This window comes from Zalophus californianus, chromosome 10 (assembly GCF_009762305.2).
Source record: "Zalophus californianus isolate mZalCal1 chromosome 10, mZalCal1.pri.v2, whole genome shotgun sequence".
Taxonomy (NCBI): domain Eukaryota; kingdom Metazoa; phylum Chordata; class Mammalia; order Carnivora; family Otariidae; genus Zalophus; species Zalophus californianus.
Window position 1 is genome coordinate 5,606,875 of NC_045604.1, and position 15,464 is coordinate 5,622,338.

Sequence of the window (15,464 nt, forward strand, 5' to 3'; positions counted from 1 at the left end):
TTGGCTGACGTGATCCGGGCCTCCCGGGGGCCACCAATCCGGAGGCGGGGGAGCCCGGGGCCGCGGGAGGGAGTGGACGCGGAGTCGAAAGGCCCGAAGAGGGCGGACGGAGCGGCGGCCTTAGGGCCGCGGGGGCGCCCCGAGCCCTGCGCTGGCAGATAGCGTGGGTGGGGCTCTTATCTGCCCCCCCCCCCCGCCGAGCGCCGGCCGGGGGGCCCCGAGACCCGCTCTCCCCCTGGTTCCCTCCGTCCTCTCGCGGGTGAGTCCTGGGCTCTGGGCGGGAACCTCACTGGCCCCACCTCGTCCGCCGGCTCTGCCGTAGTTTCCCCCGAAGCAGTGAGTGGCCGGGGGTGGAACGTGGAACCTGCGGGGGGCTTCTGCAGAGCAGGGTGCTCCGCGGCCAGCCTGTCCGATCGCCCCTCTCCCCTAGGCTTCCCAATGGGCCGGACCGTGGTCGTGCTGGGCGGTGGCATCAGCGGCTTGGCCGCCAGTTACCACCTGAGCCGGGCCCCCTGTCCCCCCAAGGTGAGTGCCCCATCGTGCCAGAGGGAGCCTCCTTTAATACTCTCCTCCCGTTTCCGGCTAAAGGGAGCGCGCCACCGTCTTCCCCTGCGGACCCTTTACCCCGAGGCTGTAGGTCGTGCAGCGTGTCTCCCTCCTGTCCCCAGGTGGTCCTGGTGGAGGGCAGTGAGCGTCTGGGAGGCTGGATCCGCTCGGTCCGAGGGCCAGGTGATGCTATCTTTGAACTTGGACCTCGAGGAATTCGGCCGGCGGGAGCCCTGGGAGCCCGGACCCTGCTCCTGGTGAGAGGATTATGGAATGCCCGGGAGGGCTTGCCGGAGGGGCCTTCACTAGAGGACAGACTTGGGAGGAAGTATTGGTGGGCCAGTCCTTTCCTTAGTTTCTCCTCTTCTTGAGGATGTGTGGAGAGCAGGTTTCTGAGCTTGGCTTGGACTCAGAAGTGTTGCCTGTCCGGGGAGACCACCCAGCTGCCCAGAACAGGTTCCTGTATGTGGGTGGTGCCCTGCACGCGCTGCCGTCTGGCCTCAGGTAATGCTGTCACCTCCTTACTGCCCGTCTTTCTGCCTTGCCCGCATGCTCTCACCCGTTCCATTTCCCCATCTCCCAGTCTGTCCGCCCTCCCAGCAAGAGGAGCCAGATGAACAGAAATGACTATGCCTTCCTCCGTGCAGGGGGTTATTCCGCCCTTCACCTCCCTTCTCCAAACCTCTGTTTTGGGCTGGACTGAAGGAGTTGACCACGCCCAGGGGCAAAGACCCTGATGAGACTGTGCACAGTTTTGCCCAGCGCCGCCTTGGACCTGAGGTAACACGGCCCAGAGGCCCCCAAGTCCCTCTCCTCCTAAGCAGCAGCAGAGCCCCCTGCTCAAACCTTCCACCTGGGGGCTCTTCTGTATCATTTGGGAACATCCTCTCCCTCTCCTCACCCCCAGTAGTCCCCAAAACTCAGCGTTGGGACCGAATTCCTCCACTTCCTTCCCATTCTTTTGTTATAGGGGGACTGCTCCCCACCCCAAAGCCTAGTCCACCTCCCGTCCCTACGACACAGCGGCACAGGAAAGTAGTCTGTGCAGCTTCTCCCTTGGCCTCTCACTCCCAGTCTCTCCCTCAAGGTGGCATCTCTAGCCATGGACAGTCTCTGCCGAGGAGTGTTTGCAGGCAACAGCCGGGAGCTCAGCATCAGGTCCTGCTTTCCCAGTCTCTTCCAAGCTGAGCAAACCCATCGTTCTGTTTTACTGGGGCTGCTGCTGGGGGCAGGTGAGTGGGGGTGCTGGTTCAAGGGACGAAGATATTAAGGATCGCTGGAGTAAGGGACTGGAGGTCAGGGGTGCTGTTTCAGTGATCCTTCTTTGCCTCCTCCTGTGCAGGCCGGGGCCCACAGGTGGACTCGGCACTCATTCGCCGGGCCCGAGCTGAGCGCTGGAGCCAGTGGTCACTGCGTGGAGGGCTGGAGACGTTGCCCCAGGCCCTTAACACCCACCTGACTAGTAGGGGGGTTCGTGTTCTCAGAGGGCAGCCTGTCTGTGGGCTCAGCCTCCAGGCAGAAGGGCACTGGAAGGTAGGAGAGCCCCCTGGTGTGTAATGTGTGTGTACGAGTTTGCCTCCATCTTTGCCTAAATGGCCAGGGTTGGCAGGACTAGTTACTCGTTGTTTTCCTGCCCTAGATGCTATTTAAACACGGGCTATCTTAGGGTCTTGGGCCTTATTTGTAGACGTTCGTCCAAGACCTGTTGGATCCAACTCTGGACAGAAGTGGTGTTTGTGAGTGGCTTAGGTAGGGGAAGGGTCAGCCCAGCCCCACTGCACATCTCCGAGTGGCCACGCTGGCTTCCGTCCGGCCCACTGCCTGGAGTGATGGTGGGGGTGGGCTCTGTGCCGACCGCAGCGGGGGGCGTCTCTTCATCCTGGGGCAGCACTCAGTGTCTCCTGCCAGTTCGGTGCCTGGGAATCTGAGGCAAAATTCCCAGTATCTCTGTGTTCTCACATGTTTCCATCCTGTCAGGTGTCTCTGGGGGACAGCAGTCTGGAGGCAGACCACGTGGTTAGCGCTGTTCCAGCTTCAGGTAATGGGGTAGCCCCCCTCTCCATCCCCAGCCAGAGTGAGGCCGAGTGTAGCTTCCTGGGCCCACGGGACCACGCTGTGAACGCCTCCTGAAGCAGGCCCCTGGCTGCTGTCCCCTAGTGCTCAGCAGGCTGCTCCCTGCCCAGGCCGCACCTCTGGCCCGTGCCCTGAGCACCATCCCTGCTGTGTCCGTGGCTGTGGTGAACCTCCAGTACCAAGGAGCTCGTCTGCCTGTGCAGGTGGGCGTGGGCACAGATGAACGAGAGCCACAGGCCCAACCGGAACCCTCCTTCCTGACCCGGGCTCTTCCTTCCTCCAGGGATTTGGACATTTGGTGCCATCTTCAGAAGACCCGGGCGTCCTGGGAATCGTGTATGACTCTGTTGCTTTTCCTGAGCAGGACGGGAGCCCCCCTGGCCTCCGTGTGACGGTGAGAAGCAGCAGCTTTGCTTAGTGGGGGTTTCCAGAGGGTCCCTCTGTGCCCACTAGGTCAGGCCAGGCTTGTCAGTGCCACGTTCTCTCCCTAGGTGATGCTGGGAGGATCCTGGTTACAGACGCTGGAAGCCAGGGGCTCTGTCTTATCTCAGGAGCTGCTCCGACAGCAGGCACAGCACGCGGCTGCCACCCAGTTAGGGCTGAAGGAGCCACCAAGTCACTGCTTGGTCCACTTACACAAGGTGAGTTGAGGACGCGCTGTTCGGCTCCCACTGGAGGCAGGGACCGGTGTTATCTGTTCGCGTCTACTTGGGCTTGGCCGTCACCAACCAAAATTTCCCCGCATCCCCTCTTCTCTCCTCAGAACTGCATCCCCCAGTATACGCTAGGCCACTGGCAAAAACTGGGTGAGTTGGGAAAGCGGCTGTGTGAGGAGGGCAAGGAAACCAGACCCCCAGCGGTAACAGTCCCTTCGTCTTCTCCTTCCAGAGGCAGCGACCCAGTTCCTGGCTTCTCGGAGGCTGCCCTTGACTCTGGCTGGAGCCTCCTATGAGGGGGTTGCTGTCAATGACTGTATAGAGAGTGGACGCCAGGCAGCAGCCCGGGTCCTGGGCTCGGAGCCTAACGGCTGATCCCCAACTCCCACCTCCTCGCCCTGCTTTACCCACGAAAATACAAGTTGCTGGAGCTTGGCTGGGTCTGCGGATGTTCCTCCAGGCATACGGTGGCGGGGGGTGGGGGCGCTGGGGGTGGAGGAGCGGGTCGCAAAGGTAGGCACAAGGTGCCTGGGATGTAGCAAGCAGGAGCAGAGGCAAGACAAAGTCCTTTATTAGAAAATATATCAAAATCCCAGCCCCCTGAGCCAGGTCCAGAAGAGGAAGTGACTCCAGCACTGGCAGAAAGTACCCAGGGAGGGGCTTCCTTCACCAAACGTACTTCCTCGGAACCATAAATAGAATAAATATTCACAGAGGTCCCAGGAAAAGCCAGATCACTCTTCTCTCCACGGAAGAGGAAGGGACTTGGGGTCCAGCCCTGCTCTTACCCCAGGGGCCAGGGACTCTGAGGAGTCATCACATAAAATCATGACATCAAGGATTCACAGTCATAAGCCCTAGCAGGTGACCCTAGAAAGAGGGACCGCCCAGGACTGAAGGAGCCCAGCTCCAGTCCAGCAGTGAGGAGAGGCCCTTGCCTCCAGCGCAGCCCTGGAGTTCAATCCCCCCACATCCCTCTAAGACCAGTGAGGAGCTGAGGGTGGGGAGAGTACAACCCCTCTGATTCAGTTTCATGATTGAGGAGGGCAGGAAGGAGGAGTCAGTGGGAACCACGGGGGGCTGTGTGGTTGGCGGTAGGCAGAGGGCCAGGCCTGGCTGGGGGCCGGCGCTGCAGCATCTCTTGACGGAAGGCCTGGGAGGAACCAGGTGGGTAACGGGGGCCAGAGGGAGTCCGGGGGCCCCGAGGGTCAGTTCCAATGTCTGCCGTGATGTTGGTATAGAGAGGGCCCAGCTCTCGAGCCAGCAATCGGTATGTCAGTGAGTTCATCCCATCTTGTGTCCAAGAATTCTGAGTACGGACCAGGAGGTCAAATCTGAGGGTCAGAGGTTGGAGAACTAAGGCCCAGAAAGAAACAGCCAGGAACCTAGGGAACGTGAGGATGCAGTACTTTCCCTGGGGGTGCAGAACCCTATGGAGCCACAGCGACGCCCAGGCAGCCCTCCCTACCTGTGGGGGTTTTCCTCGTTGCCCTTATCGCCTCGATGCTTCACCATCTTGTAGTGCCCCACCGACGTGGGGGGGCGAGAGATCTTCATCCCAGCCAGACGCACCCTGCGGGAAAAGCGAGGGCACCTTGGAGGACCCCAGGTGGAGGAAAGCTGCTGACAGGTCAACAGGGAGAGCTACAGCCCCCGAGGAAGCAGCAACATGTTTCTGTACACAGCGACTGGGACTAGTTAGGCAAAAAAAGTACCACGTACTGGAAGAGAGAAAGTCAAACAGAGCAAAGGAAACGGCACAAGAGAATGTAAGGGCTGGACACAGCCAAGCCCGGGCACCCTTTGGCCTTTTAACAACGGGCAGGTAGGTCCGCACCTCCCATCTTTGTTTTCTAAGTGGCTCCCAGGAACTGCCCCGGCATTTGCTCAGAAGGACAGGACAAGCCCAGGAGTTGCAGACCCAAGCTCAGCAATTCCTACCTAGAACAGTGGCTGAGCTGCCTCGACTCCCTCACCCTGCACCACCCCCCCCAACCCTCAGTGTTAGGAAAAGCATGGAACCAAGTAATCAGGACCCCACCTCCGACATACAGAAGCAAGAACTGAAGATGGCCTGGGAAAGTACTGAAGGAATAATTCCGTACATTTAGAAATTGCTGGGTCCTTTACACACATACAGAGGACAAGAATTCAGAGAGGTCATCTGGAGGACACGAGGGGGAGGGGAGGCAACGGGTCCAGCACAGCAAGCCCAGATTTTCACACCACAGATAGGAAATTGGGTCAGCTGAGGCTGAAGGTCAAAATGTTTCACATGCTAAAAGTGAGCTGGCATCATGCCAATGGCACAGACTTAAAACCGGAAAGCGATTCGGGGCGATATGGAGCAGAGCCCCTCCTCCACAGCCCCATAGGAAGTGGTCTGGATGCAACGTTAGCAGAAGGCAGGACTGAAGTATCTCTAGGCCCCTTTCCAGCTCTGGAATCCCATGATTACTACAGCCTGTTGATCTTCTTTTCTCTCCCAGAAACAGAATCAACAGATCTAGGAGACTGAAGGGCGACAGAATGGGGAACAGCACGAAAAGCCTAACCTGGTAGATGGGAAAAGCTAAGGGAGAGGAAAGGGCACAGTGCAGGAGCCAGAAGCTAAAGACTGGTGTCAAAGGGTTAGAGCCAGGGGTGGTCTCAGAGGATGGATCCAGGCCAAGGTGGGGGTGGGGAGTGGTGGCAGGAAGTCTGACCTGGTAGCAATGTCGTCATCCTCACCACCCCAGCCCCAGTATTCATTGGGGAAGCCATTCATCTTCAGGTACTGGTCAGGAGTGAGCGCCGAGACTCCTCCAAAGTACTGGGGGTACGGGAGGCTAGGGAGAGAAAGATCCTTGGGTTCCACGAGTCTCTTGGGGAGACATCCCTACCCCACAATCCCCTTGGCTCTCCTTCTTCCAATGGATGGTGCGTGTCCCTACTTCCCAGCACCCTCATGCCCTCTACCTGTAGCCGAACTTGTTCATGGCAACAGCAACATGCCGGGGTCCCCGGGGGTCACACACATACAAATTGTGGTCGTTCTCGGGCAGAAGGTCCACGTCGTGCAAGAACAGGCAGTCCCACTCCTCATCACGCAGGGCCTCCCGCACCCCAACGTTTAACAGCTTGGCCCTGTTAAATGTTCCATTTCCAGCCTGGAAGGTAATGGAGAAGAACCAGACCATATCTGTAGGTAGCAGCATGGAGAAGTTGGGGGGGGGGGGGCGGAAGTACAAAAGTGAGAGGAGGGGGATCGAGGGGGGGTGGGGCAAGAATGAAGAGAAAGCCAAACTTTCATTTTTTCATCCAACAAATCGTTTTTGAGCATCAGTATGTGCCTGATTACTTACATGCTACTGTTTAGCATTTAATCCTGACAACCAACAGCCATGGAACACAGGTGTCTATTAGTTTTCATTCTTTGCCTCACTTTAGGGGGTTAAGAATCTTGTTCAAGGTCACATATGGGACAAATGGCAGAACTGATTTTAGTCCACATCTGTCCAATTCTAAATTTGTGCCATTCCCAATTCAACCAAGGAACCATCATGGAGAGTACAGGGCAGTCGGAATACCCTGAACAGAGTAAAGAGGACTAGGGGCTAACAAGCTGGGAGAGCAGGGCCAGGTGCTTCTCCACATTCAACAGTCTGACCCTCTTAAAATGATTCCCGGGACCCACAGTCGGAGAGCGGTGCGGCATTTCCTCGAGGCTTCCTTACCGGAAAGTCCGAGTGGAGGAGGTTGGGAGTACCTGGTGGATGACATAGATGCCGTAAGCAAGCTGCTGACGCTGCAGGAAGGGGTGCAGGTGGTAGAGCAGCAGGCGCAGGTGGTGCTCCCGGGCCCGGTGGGGCACAATGACGGCTGTTCGGGAGCGGGGCTCACACCCGGCGGGGCGGTACCGGCCCCCCGGTTCCACCCGGGGATTCCTCTCCACAATCTCTGCCAGTGACGGCACTGGGCTAAAGGACACGGACACGGGACCCACTGTTGGGAGGGAATGGCGAGGTCAGGGATTAGAGGGGCGACGAGAAAAGAAGGACCTGCAGGGCCTGGGAACACTGCTGGCCCCGGCAGTCTGGTTCTCGGACTCTGCTCCCCCAAGGGCTTACACAGAAATCTACACACCTTGAGCTTCCCATCATTGGAACAGCTTTGCAAAGTCTGAAAGGCGCAGGCTCTGTACTTAGCCTATCTTATTTTAGGGTTCCACAACTCCTGCCTCACTAGGTTAGAAGATGGAGAACACAGAAGGGCCTCCAACTAACTAACTAACCCGGGGCTCATCTATAAAAGATGCAATCCCCGGCCTAAGGCAGCAAGAGCACATGAATGGCCAGGCAATGAAAGGTTGTGGCTCAACCCAGGAGTCCAATCTAAATTCCAAATCCAGAGCCTGCTGATCTCAACCTCTGCCCACCTTTGGTTACATTAACCCCAGGTCCTAAATCTCGCGCCTGCCGCCCTAGCCCTGTCCCCACACCCTGGCCTTCCCTTTACCTCCTCCTCCTTTCTGCACTCACCTAAAAGAGGAGATCGTTCTGGACAGTAGGGCAGACCTTGAGGAGCTGGAGGGGCCCCTGGGGCAACAGGGGCCCCAGGTAGGTGACTGAGGTTACTGTAGACATCATGTGGATGAGAATAGTCAAATGTCGGCCCCTGCTCTCGGCCAAATAGGGCACTGAGGCTTCGGAAGCCCCCCAGTGACAGGTACATCATGACAGCCAGCTGGGAGCCCACAAGCAGGGCCAGTGTGCAGGGCCGCTCCAGCAGCCTCCGCAACATCCTGGGCTCAGGTCTGAGGAGGGAGAGAGGAGAGTTCTGGGGGCAGGCAGCGAAGAGCAAGCCAGCAGAGAGATCATCAGTTACGAGCCAAGGTGGTGCCAAGAGTTGAGAGGAAAAGACACAAAGAGCAAAGTCACAGAAGGGAGCACACAGGTGTACAGTCATGCGCGGAAAAGAAACAGAATGTAACCACCAGCAGCCCTACCACCTGCCAGTTCCAGCCTAAGTTTCACTCTCCTCCACCTCCTCTCCAAACCACTCAGACCAATTACTCTCAGTCCCCACCCCCAAGGATGCTTACATCATTCAGGTCCTTTCCAAAGGAGTCTCTGGAGAACCTCCCTCCCAATTTTAGAGAGGGGCGGACTCACCTAGGTTCAAGCTGTCTTCTTCGGGATCATGGGGACTTCAGGGGGTCCCGGGGGGGCAGAGATGTGAGGCATTATCTAAAATTGGAAATGTCACAGAGGACAGAGAAAGGCTCCATCCAGCACTCCAACAGCGATCCTGGGACCAGCTGGAACAGAAGTGGTCAAGGATAACCACTCGCCCAGAGGGGCAGAGATCAAGATCTCTGGTGGAACTGGTTTCCCGGCAGTGGAAGTGAGGGAAGGTGGTCTGGGAAAGAAAAGGGGAGGACCCAGAGATGCTAGGTCCCTGGCCTCTGCCCCAGCTGCCCTGGAGTGTCAGGTTTATGTGTACTTAACCATACCCCAACCCGACAGGACCAACCTGTTTGGGGAGTGGGGACGGGGCTGCTAATGGAGACATTATTCTCGCCAAGGGGTGAGGCAGTCACGACAGGATTGTGGAGTGGCCTCAGGAGAACCCAGGGCGGAGTAAGAAACAGGTTCCTTTCCGTTCCTCACGTGCCTGGGAGCCAGCTCCGCAGGTGCAGAGAGCGTGACCACCTGGGAGCTGCAAGCAAGCAGCCCCGGAGCGCGGCGGGGGGTAGGATGGGGGTGGCGTCCTCTACCTTTTCTACCCTACCCCAGTCCTAGCGGGGGTAGGGCGGAGGGTTGCCGCCACAAGTGAGATGGGGAGTGGGAGGGCTGGGCAGAGCCCGTCGGGGGGACCTGGGCTGGCTCACCTAGGGGGAGTGGTCAGCGCTCTGCGGAGGGTCACAGCCCAGTTCTTTCGGAGCACCCCAACCTCCTCTTGCATTTGCAACGTGAGCCCACCGGCCTCTATCCATATTTCCACCTGGGACCCCCTCCCTGCTGAAGCTGGTCTCCAGCCTTTACCCGAAACTTCTCATCCTCCTAGTCGCCCGAACCTTTCTCCCGGGCCTCTCACCCCATCACCCCCAGCCCACATACCTGCTCTTCTGCTTCCCGTCGTCACCGCCACCCCGACAGCCTGGCAGGCATCGTCACCGCCATCTTGGAAGCGGGCGCCGCTGGGCGGGGCCTCGCGTCACGGGGCGGGGCCTCGCGTCACGGGGCGGGGCCTGGGGGAGCCGCCCGGACGGGCGGGGCGCCGGGCGGCTGGGGGTACCGAGGCCGGAGCGCAGCCCCGCGCGGCGGGACCGCTTGGGGAGTCGTCGGGGGCCTCTCCCCTGCGGTTCCACTCCTGACGGGATGCCATTTCCCACCCCTCAGACTGGGAGGATAGCAGCTCAAATCAGGACTTTCTTGCAGCGCCGAGCCTGGCCCAGAGGCCAGTGCGACAGTTTCTGGCGCGTCCCAAGGCCTGTCACCGCGGGCCAGCCCCTTCCCGGAGTGTTCGTGGTGCCCCCGCAACTTAGTGCCACTTAGTGTCAGAATTGTTTTTTGCTCAGGGTACATCGTTGCGACTGCTCTGGCGCATTTTTGTATCCCCATGGTGTCCCGCAGGCCTTGAAATAGAAAACGATTAGTTAATAAAACAAGGAAACATTGAGTGAGGAGGGAAGGGCGGCGTCTGCTTTAATGTAAAATTGTGTTTTCCCAGATACTAGAGTGAAATGGACCCTCCATTAGTACGCAATATGTTTATCTTGTGGTTTCCACTACCCTCTTAGCATGTTGTGTTTCTTAGAAGCAGATGTTCACACCCAGGAAACTTAGCATAACTCACAATGTGTGCCTCCAAAAGGGAGGGGTATAAACAATACAGTGCGATAAATATGATTGCCCAGAAACTGCAGCTCATTCACACGCAGAGACTTGGGAAAGACTTCCCGGAAGTGATGGTTAATGGGGAACCAGAAGGACTCATCCATCTGCCCTATGAGATTCTGTTTCCGAGGGAGCTATTTTACAACTCTGTGTAGGTAACTGATCCACCTGCAAATTCTGTGAGGACTGAGGTTCAGTGAACCCCCCTACTCCCTACATTGTACAAAACAAAAAACAACAGTTTTTGTTTCCATGTTCATATTCATTTCTGTGTTCCTGATCTGTAAACGTGTGTTCTTTAGATTTCTTTTAAACTAGGTATTACATTGCGTTGAATGGACAGAGGTTCCTGTGATTTGTCCTGCATAACCAACCACCCCACCCGCACATTGGCAGGCAAGCTAAAGAATGTTGTCTGTGAGACGTAAGTGACCCAAGGAGCCTGGTTAATTGACATTAACTGGCCTCCAGGTCAGAACTGGCCCTTCTGGTCTGGGCGCCAAGAGCTATAAAATCTGCCTACAGCCGCACCGTCTCCAGGCTGGGCTGGCTCCCCAGAATGGAATCCGTCTCCAGGCTGGGCTGGCTCCCCAGAATGGAATCCGGGAGGGGAGGCAAACACACCTAGCCCAGGCTCCTTGAATAGGTAAAGACAAGATGACATAGGAATGCAGCTAGCTCCAAACTGCACGTAGGCAAACAAATGTTGAACTTCAGACCCCAGCATTTGCCCTACTACAAGGACGGCCCTTATAGGGATGGTCAGTTGGAAGTCTCAGCTGGAGAGGCCTCTCTCCAGCGGCCTTCCATTTTGGCTGACTCCATGGGGGCTTCCCTACCCGCTGATGAGGTTGGATGTTGTAAGTACTCGATTCGATTGCCTTCATCTATGCGCAGATTTTCCTCTTCTTCAGTTTCTTTTAGATTTTTATAATATCAATAAAGTGCTTTTTTCCCTTTGAAGCTGAGAGTACAGCTGCTGAGAATCTTTTCTTTAGAACACACATCTGTCAGTTCCCATGTGAGTTAAATAAAATCTGTAACACACGTTTATTTTTTTTTAAAGATTTTATTTATTTATTTGAGAGAGAGAGAGAATGAGAGATAGAGAGCATGAGAGGGAAGAGGGTCAGAGGGAGAAGCAGACTCCCTGCCGAGCAGGGAGTCCGATGTGGGACTCGATCCCGGGACTCCAGGATCATGACCTGAGCCGAAGGCAGTCGCTTAACCAACTGAGCCACCCAGGCGCCCCACACGTTCATTTTTATTTGGGTATTGACAATAACTCTGTCCTTGGCCAAACTTTAGACAGGCTCCTCTCAGGCTTCTTTTCAAATAAGCCTCATCCTTGGACCACTGGCCACTTTCAGGAAGAATTCTGCTGAATCAGTTTAGCCAGAATCTCCTCATCCCTGATGTAATCATCCACTGACCCTATACATATCCCCTCGTCCTGATTGTATTCAGAGTCAAGTTCCACCTCTCTCCGGTTGGGATAGTCTTCACACTTACTGCAATCATGCTGAAAAAAAAGTCTTCCTTACCTCTTGAACAAGTGTCAGAATAATTATCTCTTCAGCAGTGGGAGAGTCATAACTTCACCTTTTTCTGAACATTGTGTTTTATATATTTTTAAGATTTTATTTATTTATTTGAGACAGAGCACGAGCAGGGAGAGGGGCAGAGGGAGAGGGAGAAGCAGACTGCTTACAGAGCAGGGATCCCAGGACCCTGATCTCATGACTGTGAGCCTAAGGCAGACGCTTAAATACCTGAGCCACCCTGGCGCCCCAGAACATTGTATTTTAATAGCTGTCTAGCGTTCTGGACACAGGAAACCATAAGTGCAAAAGTCTAAAAATGAGAAGAAAGGAGGGAGTTTGGGAAATTAAAAATGGATCAGTAAGGCTAGCCAGTCGGGTTGAAGGGCATGGTGAGCCAGGAGTCAGAAGAGATGAACAGGTGCCAGGTAGTAAAAGTCTCCATAAACTAGTTAAAAAGAATGGGTTTTATCCTGGGGGAAGAGGAAGGCGGGGAAAGTGCTCTAAACAGAGAGTGCTACTGTCAGAACTTTAGGAAGTTCACTCCGGTGGAAACACAGAGCATTCACTGGAGTGGTCAAGACTGGATGCAGGAACACCATTTCAGAGGTCACTGCAGAAATCGAGGAGTGAGGTGAGCCTCATGCAAAATAAGGCAATATCAGTGGAGGGGGGGGCGCCTAGGTGGCTCAGTTGGTTAAGCTTCTGCCTTCTGCTCAGGTCATGATCCCAGCGTCCTGGGATCAAGCCCCCATGGGGTTCCCTGCTCAGCAGGGAGCCTGCTTCTCCCTCTCCCTCTGCTTGAGCTCTCTCTGTCAAATAAATGAATAAAATCTTAAAAAAAAAAAAAAAAACAAGCAAAATCAGTGGGAATAGAGGGAAGAGGTTGTCTTTGAGGACTTTATAAGGCCAATAGGGCTTGGTGATTGCATGGATGTGCCTACTCAGGGAGTCAGAGGACTCCTCGATTCCTAATGTGGGCCACTGGGTGGATGGCGGCTCCTTTCAGTAAGAAACAAAACTTAGAAGAGACACATATGGGTGAAACAGTAGAGATGACAAGTTAAACTTTGGACTTAATGAGTTCGAGATACCTGTGGAGGCTCAAAATGAGAAAATACTGGGTTTCAGTGTAATTGGTTCTGAACCCCACTGGCTGTGTGATATTGAACAATACACTTTCTGGGTTTCATCTATAAAATGAACCCCATATAAAGGGGGGTTTGTGATAATTAGAACTATGGGACAGTGATGGCAGAAGTTAGATATTCAGTATATCTGAATTTTGAGCACAAAGTAGGAGCCAAGTAAAAGCTCTGATATTTTAAGGAGCTCACTGGGTAGTAGAAAAGACAAACATATGGAAAATGGAGGGGCACATGGATGGTTCAGTCGGTTCAGAGTCTGACTCTGAATTTTGGCTCAGATCATGTTGATCTCCGGGTGGTGGGATCGAGCCCCACGTGTCTGGCTCTGCACTCAGCGGGGAGACTGCTAGAGATTCTCTTCTTCTCCCTCTCCCTCTGCACCTCTCTCCACTCTCTTTCTCTAAAATAAGTAAATAAATCTTAAAAAAAAGAAAAGAAAGTGGAAATGTGGTTCTCCCCGAGGACCTCTGTTCCTCCATGGTGTTCAGTTCTGTAAAACTGACCTTCATCTTCTTTTTTCTTTTTTAAGATTTTATTCATTTATTTATTTATTGGGAGTTTTTTGGGGGGAGGGGGGTGCAGAGGGAGAGGGAGAGAGAGAATTCCAAGCAGGAACATGGAGCCTGACTCAGGCCTGGATCCCATGACCCTGAGATCATGATCTGAGCCCAAATCAAGAGTCAGACGTCTAACTGACTTAGCACCCCGGCACCCCCTTACCTTCATCTTCTATCCCAGCTCTCTGCCTGCCATGTGCTACAATTGTCCTGTATTCATTTTATAAGCTTCATGTTTTCAAGAACTCGCACCTCCACTCCATCTCACCCTGGCCACTCTTTGGACTTAGTCATCACCCAGAACTGCTACATCTCCTTAAGCTTTGATTCTAATGTGCTGTTGTTGTTGTTTTTTTTTTTTTTTTTTTTACCACAGTATCCTGTCTTTATATGTTCTGAATAAATTCTGGGGCTTCTAATGGCCCAGTCATGACACGCAATGCAATAGAAGAAACCCAGTCTAGTACTCAAAACTGCTTCAGAATGATTTAAATCTCTGGTTTCTCAAGGAAACATCGGAGGAGAGCATGGAGCGGGAGCACATTTAATGCATGGCCCAATGTCTTTAAAACCCTCTCCCCCGTTCAACATTGTCCCCTGAGATGGTAGCTTCTCCCCAAAACTCTCCCTTCCAACCTTACTTGGCTCCTTACAATATTATCCTCCAGCTTCAAGTCTGTTCACTTTAGGGTCTCCTTGGTTTTGCATAACAGAGAAGAACCCTGGAGCTGACTTAGCAAGCAGAAATTCTTTCCTCCTCCTTTGTCATCCCACTCTCCTTAGGGGCCCTGCAGTCTTACAGCCTATTTCTAGAAGGGGAGGCAGATACCTCCTCCAAGAATCCTTCTCTGACCCCATATTCTGTGCTAGGCGCCCCTCATCTCTCATGACATCTGTCACACTGGTCTGGCATTTTGGTCTCAGCCACCAGACTGTGAACTCTGAGAACAGGGACCACGTCTTCCCTTTTATCGTCCCCTGAATGTAACCGAGAGACCTTTTAGCATAAATTCGACAAAATAGCCCATCTTAGATCTGACCTAGACAGTTCCTTGGTAGAATTATTTTCTGATGCTAATGCAGGAGTGGGAAGGGGGACTGGCAAAGGAAGAGATCTGAGGGGAAGACAGTCAGCATGTAGTGACACTTACTAGAAGCCAGACACGGGGCCAAGCATTTACGCCATTATATTCTTAAGTTCCGACAACCTCACCATAAGGCAGGTGGTAGTAATACCCATTTTACAGATAAAGAAACCATGGCTCCCAGAGATCAAGTAACTTAAGATCACATCATTACGTGTAAGTAGCAAAGCTTAGATTGAGTCTGCCTCCAAAAATCTGTGTCCTTTCCCGAAGCTGTGAGAGCATGGTTTGATTCCAGTGTATAACCCAATGGCTTTATCTATTGAACAAACAAATGCGGTAAACAGTCAATTCTCTTTGGGAAACTAGGTCAATTAATATATTTTCCTCTGACCCATTTTCGGGCCCAAATTCTCATATTTTCAGCTTCTCAATGCTTATTACCTTATCAAGAGAATGTGCTGGTGTATCTTGGTGAAGTTGGACAGGTGTATGTCCAAGTGCGTCACTGTGTACTTGTCTATTACTGGGTTGGTTAAGTCCTCTTGCTGGTTTCCCAAAGACTGTGAGGGATGCCTTAAATGAACTCCATCCCCTCCCTTTCCTTCCTAAGGCTACTCAGTACTCTGGACCTGTCCCTATATAAGGTCCTTTCTGGGGAAATTGTTCAGTATTGTTGCTCTCAGCCCCCAGTCCCCCCCCTCAACCCTGTTCCCCTCAGCCTTTCTCTGAACATTTTTAGAACTGGTGGTTTCCCTTAGCTGTCAGCTGCTTAAGTCTTGTTGCCAATGATTTTGGCTTCCCTTCTAGCAACAGTCAATGGGGAAAATATTCAATTGGTTCAGAAGCATTCTCTTAGCCAATAAAATATTAATACATCGAATTCCACTTTCTTCCCCCTTCTTCCCCCACAAGCCCTGACCAATGAGATGCTGGCATTTGTCACTTACTGTCAACCTGGTATTTCAGAAGACACA

At 53.9% G+C, this 15,464-nt stretch overlaps 2 protein-coding genes across 8 annotated transcripts; one reads left to right on the plus strand and one right to left on the minus strand.

Annotated features, from left to right (window-relative positions):
- Positions 1–117: 117 nt before the first annotated feature.
- On the plus strand, positions 118–3,710 carry PPOX (protoporphyrinogen oxidase). 3 transcript variants are annotated; one of them, XM_027610900.1, is made up of 13 exons: positions 118–259; positions 431–525; positions 669–803; positions 935–1,050; positions 1,194–1,326; positions 1,634–1,778; positions 1,889–2,079; positions 2,524–2,584; positions 2,704–2,822; positions 2,903–3,013; positions 3,111–3,260; positions 3,383–3,425; positions 3,508–3,710. In XM_027610900.1, the coding sequence occupies exons 2-13, from the start codon at positions 439–441 to the stop codon at positions 3,648–3,650; spliced, it is 1,434 nt and encodes a 477-aa protein (XP_027466701.1). In that variant the 5' UTR covers positions 118–259; positions 431–438; the 3' UTR covers positions 3,651–3,710. The 3 variants fall into 3 exon arrangements, with proteins under 3 accessions (XP_027466701.1, XP_027466703.1, XP_027466702.1); XM_027610902.2 differs by lacking the exon at positions 431–525 and having other exon boundaries at positions 136–259; XM_027610901.1 differs by lacking the exon at positions 118–259 and having other exon boundaries at positions 919–1,050.
- A 114-nt stretch (positions 3,711–3,824) lies between these two features.
- On the minus strand, positions 3,825–9,484 carry B4GALT3 (beta-1,4-galactosyltransferase 3). Of its 5 annotated transcripts, none has more exons than XM_027610907.1 (8): positions 9,377–9,484; positions 8,429–8,503; positions 7,796–8,093; positions 7,024–7,259; positions 6,234–6,424; positions 5,981–6,103; positions 4,744–4,848; positions 3,825–4,609 (listed from the first exon to the last, which is right to left on the minus strand). In XM_027610907.1, exons 3-8 carry the CDS (start codon positions 8,055–8,057, stop codon positions 4,336–4,338), a joined length of 1,191 nt encoding a protein of 396 aa, XP_027466708.1. In that variant the 5' UTR covers positions 8,058–8,093; positions 8,429–8,503; positions 9,377–9,484; the 3' UTR covers positions 3,825–4,335. The 5 variants fall into 5 exon arrangements, with proteins under 5 accessions (XP_027466708.1, XP_027466704.1, XP_027466705.1 ...); XM_027610903.1 differs by having other exon boundaries at positions 7,796–8,070; positions 9,377–9,483; XM_027610904.1 differs by having other exon boundaries at positions 7,796–8,070; positions 8,429–8,574; positions 9,377–9,456.
- Between the last annotated feature and the right edge of the window lie 5,980 nt (positions 9,485–15,464).